We start from the raw sequence: 4,442 nt of genomic DNA, 5'->3' as shown, positions 1-4,442 counted from the left end.
TTAAAATGGTGTTGAGCCACTTTTATTTTTTTAAAAAAAGGGTAATTATAATTAATTTTTAAAATAATTAAAATTATGAGTATAATTGTCATATTTAAAATTAGTGTAGTGATATTAATTATTTTCTTTTGTGAGTGCAAATGATTTTTTTTATATTAGTATATATATATGTATTAAATAAGAATAAAATATATAAATCAACATATTTTATTTCGTAAAAAAAATAAAAAAATAATTTAGAAATATTATTGACACAACAAAAAATTTAGTATCGTTGAGTCACAAACTACAGTTTATGAGTGAAAAAGACGCATTTTATTAGTACAAATATAGATATAACTATCTCCTTAATCAATTTCTTCCATCAATTATTTTCTATTCAAACATATAAATTGAATTATTACATTCTGATCAATTATTTATTTTTTATTTAATTAATTAGATTTATGGGGGGTGAGTAGTGTGTAATATAATTTAACATGTGTATCGAGTGTGCCCGACTATTAGTATTTTTATTACAAGGACCCAACTATGATATTTATGGCAAAATTCTAGGGATATATGGTTTTGACTAATTTACCCTCACGATATAATCATGGTAGAATATTAAAATTGGTTTAATTTAACTTCCTCTAACGCCAAACACACCTCTATTTATATCGTTCTGTCACACTCTTCGTCTGCTTGTTTCCACCACTTCCTCCCATTCTCTCTCTCTCTCACCGAATTTTCATCCTATAACTGCCCATTATCTACCAATACCGCTCCCCATTCACCATTACGATCAAAGGCCTGCCAAAAGTTTCTGAAAATGTCGTCTGCGTGCAGTTTTCTCTTCATCCCATCAACTGGTTACTCCTCAACTGTGCTGTCCTTTGAGCTTCTGCTGTGCTTTCTTCTCTTCATTGCTGTGTTCGCCTTCTGGCTGAGACCAGGTGGGCTTGCATGGGCTCTTTCCAAGGCCCAGGCTCAGGCCCGGCCCGGAGAGGCCATTCCTGGGCCCTCGGGGCTCCCTCTTCTGGGCATGGCTCTTTCCTTCACAAGCTCCTTGACACATAGACTTCTCTCCAGGCTTTCTGAAAGTTTTAAAGCTGAATCTTTAATGGCGTTCTCAGTTGGATTCACGCGTTTCATCATTTCAAGCAATCCCGAGACTGCTAAGGAAATTTTGAATAGTTCTGCTTTTGCTGACAGGCCCGTCAAAGAATCTGCATACGGGCTTCTGTTTCATAGAGCTATGGGTTTTGCGCCGTATGGAGAGTACTGGAGGAATTTGAGAAGGATTTCCGCCACCCATTTGTTCAGTCCCAAGAGAATAGCCAGTTTCGGGGATTTCAGGAGGGAGATAGGGGTGAAAATGGTGGAGGAGATCATGCTGAAAATGGAGAAAAACTGTGAAGTTGAGGTGAAAAATGTGTTCCATTATGGGTCGCTGAACAATGTGATGATGAGTGTGTTCGGTAAATGCTATGATTTTAATGGTGGAAATGGAGATGATGGGTTGGAGCTGGAGGGGTTGGTGAAAGAAGGGTATGAATTGCTGGGGATATTCAACTGGAGCGATCACTTTCCATTGCTGGGGTGGCTGGATTTGCAGGGAGTGAGGAGGAGGAGCAAGAAATTGGTAGCAAAAGTTAATGCTTTTGTTGGAACAATCATAGAGGAAAAAAGGCTGAAAAGGGCTGAAAATGGACACCTGGAAGTTGCTGGTGATCAACATTCCCATGATTTTGTTGATGTCTTGCTTGATTTGGAGAATGAGAACAGGCTCTCTGATTCTGACATGATTGCTGTTCTTTGGGTAATTCTTTTTTCTTTTTTCCCATTTTTCAGTAAACATACTTTTTTTGCTATATAAATATGGAAATGAATGAATGCATGCGTTATCAAATTCCAATGGTTTCTTGCATTTACTTAGTCATGATGGTTTCTGATTCTAGAGGCGCAGGCTTTTCTGCTTCACTGATTAACTTTTGCATTAATATGGGGATGAATTGTTTTATATCACCCACTCTCCTTTCAATATTCATCAGCCTTTCTTGCATCCAAGAATTTCACTTTCCAGAGTTATCTTTGCTTTGGCATCATGAAACAATAAGCAAATAGTTTGAGGTTGCATGAATTACGCTTTACAGGGAATGATGAGTATCATTTCCCCTTTTTCTTTAGATTTCTTTTGCCTGATACTGTAATTATATGTGGTAGATGGTAGAACAGATATATGCTCATCTATTATATTTCATCTTTATGGATATGCATGTAGATATGGGGAATCTGCACACTTTAGGCTCTTTGTGCCTGGTGATGGCAACATTGATATTTTTCCGGTCCTTTTTCTCTTCTACTTCAATCACACATCTCATGCCAATGTTGTTTTCCCATCTTTCTCTGCATGGAACAAAATTCTCATCCTAACGTCCTCTAAATGGAATATCTTTTGCTTCCTCAGGAAATGATCTTTAGAGGGACTGATACTGTAGCCATTCTTTTAGAATGGATTCTTGCAAGAATGATTCTTCACCCTGAAATTCAAGCCAAGGCTCAAGATGAAATTGATAGTGTGATTGGAACTAATAATAGGCCAGTGTCTGATTCTGACCTCCCAAACCTCCCTTACCTCCAAGCCATTGTGAAGGAGAGTCTTAGGATGCACCCTCCCGGCCCGCTCCTCTCGTGGGCCCGACTAGCTATCCACGACACTTGTGTGGGCCCGTACTTTGTTCCTGCTGGCACGACCGCGATGGTGAACATGTGGGCCATAACGCATGATGGCAAGGTATGGCCTGAGCCCGGGAAATTCCGGCCGGAGAGGTTTCTTGAGGATGATGTTGCCATCATGGGGTCTGATCTCAGGTTGGCCCCTTTTGGTTCAGGGAGAAGAGTGTGCCCTGGTAAGGCAATGGGCCTTGCCACCGTGCAGCTATGGTTAGCTCAGTTGCTTCACAACTTCAAATGGACTGCTTCCCATAATAATCATGCAGTGGACTTATCAGAATGCTTGAAATTGTCAATGGAGATGAAACAGCCATTGGTTTGCAAAGCTTTTCCCAGGATTTCTTCAACAAATCAAGAAAGGGTTTCTGATTTTGGTGGATTTGGGTGCTGATTTGATGTCATGCCATGTTTCCCACTTGGGATCAGTCAATCTTGTTCATAATTCTCAAGTACTGATTGCTGGGGTGATATTTGTTAGGTAATTAAAGAATGATGAATAGAGTGTCACTAGTGGTTGTTGACAAGAACACACAGGCTTAATTTAATTAGTGGTTTCTTTTCTTGTGTTATTAGGAACTTGTTTGGCTGTTTAGGAAGATATATAACAGCTTGTGTGTTTATAGCTTTTATCATAGTTATTACACTGCAAGTGCTGTGTGTCCTTTTTGAGGTTGAAGTGGAATATTTGCTATATATATATATATATATAGATGGAGGGGCTCACTCTTTCTCACTTCCTTGGTATTTGTTTTGCCAAAATCAGATATTTGTTGCTTGGTTTGATTTGTCACAAACTTGTTCTTGCAATTTTTTCTGCATTCATTCAAATGACGTTTGGACAGTGGCCAAAGTTTTCTGGACTGGCAACAAAATATTTTTATGCTCTCTGCTATGTTGGATTGGATTTATCTCATTTTAAGTATTGCAAATAGTGCTAAATTCCATTTCGGGTACCTTCACTTCTTAATTACGACGATACTATAGTTAGTGACGACGAATCTCTATATATCTCGACTTGTTTTGTTGCAATATTTGTTTAGATCAAGAAATTACTATAAAAAAAGATAATAAAAAGATACATATAAGTAAGAAAACTAAATTAAACTTTCTTTTCTTGTCGACAAAATAAATATATACAAGCATTATGTCATAATTAATAACATGAACGGACTTGTAAGATTTATAATATAATGGGATATCTTGTCATAATATCTTACATTATTAAAAATATTTCCCTCATCAAGCTTTATTGTCAAAACATTACATCACTATTCTTGTCTTGTTTTAGTACTTTGATCTCTCTTACATTACTTGGTTTAAAAAAAAAAAAAAAAAAACCTATATATGCACTACTTTTTACTTCAATATTCCTTAATAATTCTTGCATGATTTGTGCTTAAAGGGCTCTCTCTCTCTCTCCCCTCATTCTCTCTCCTATGTCATAGTAATTACATAGTATATTTTTTTAAGTCCATATGATTGAAGAATAAGAACCCAACCCCAATAATGATATATGGCTTCTTTGTGTGTGGGGATCTAAATCCATCCCACAAGAATATAATTTTTTTAAAAGTTGCTCCTGTGGAAAGCTTCCCTCCTTTTTCCCTAATCCCCACAGCTAAAGAGAACCCCCCCCCCCCCCCCCCCCCCCCATTTGTTGTGCTTCGCCAATAATCACTTTTTTTTTTCTTTCCAACTCCAAAATCACCCCAACTTGCTTTAATCTG

The 4,442-nt window shown here is 37.4% G+C and overlaps 1 protein-coding gene across 1 annotated transcript; it reads left to right on the top strand.

Moving 5' to 3' along the window:
• Positions 673 to 3,450, top strand: LOC105168878 (cytochrome P450 78A5). Its single transcript, XM_011089064.2, has 2 exons — positions 673 to 1,801; positions 2,450 to 3,450. The coding sequence occupies exons 1-2, from the start codon at positions 812 to 814 to the stop codon at positions 3,104 to 3,106; spliced, it is 1,647 nt and encodes a 548-aa protein (XP_011087366.1). The 5' UTR covers positions 673 to 811; the 3' UTR covers positions 3,107 to 3,450.

Source organism: Sesamum indicum, linkage group LG8, assembly GCF_000512975.1.
Source record: "Sesamum indicum cultivar Zhongzhi No. 13 linkage group LG8, S_indicum_v1.0, whole genome shotgun sequence".
NCBI classification, from domain to species: domain Eukaryota; kingdom Viridiplantae; phylum Streptophyta; class Magnoliopsida; order Lamiales; family Pedaliaceae; genus Sesamum; species Sesamum indicum.
The sequence above is the reverse complement of the archived record's forward strand: the minus strand, read 5'-3'. Positions and strand labels throughout refer to the sequence as shown.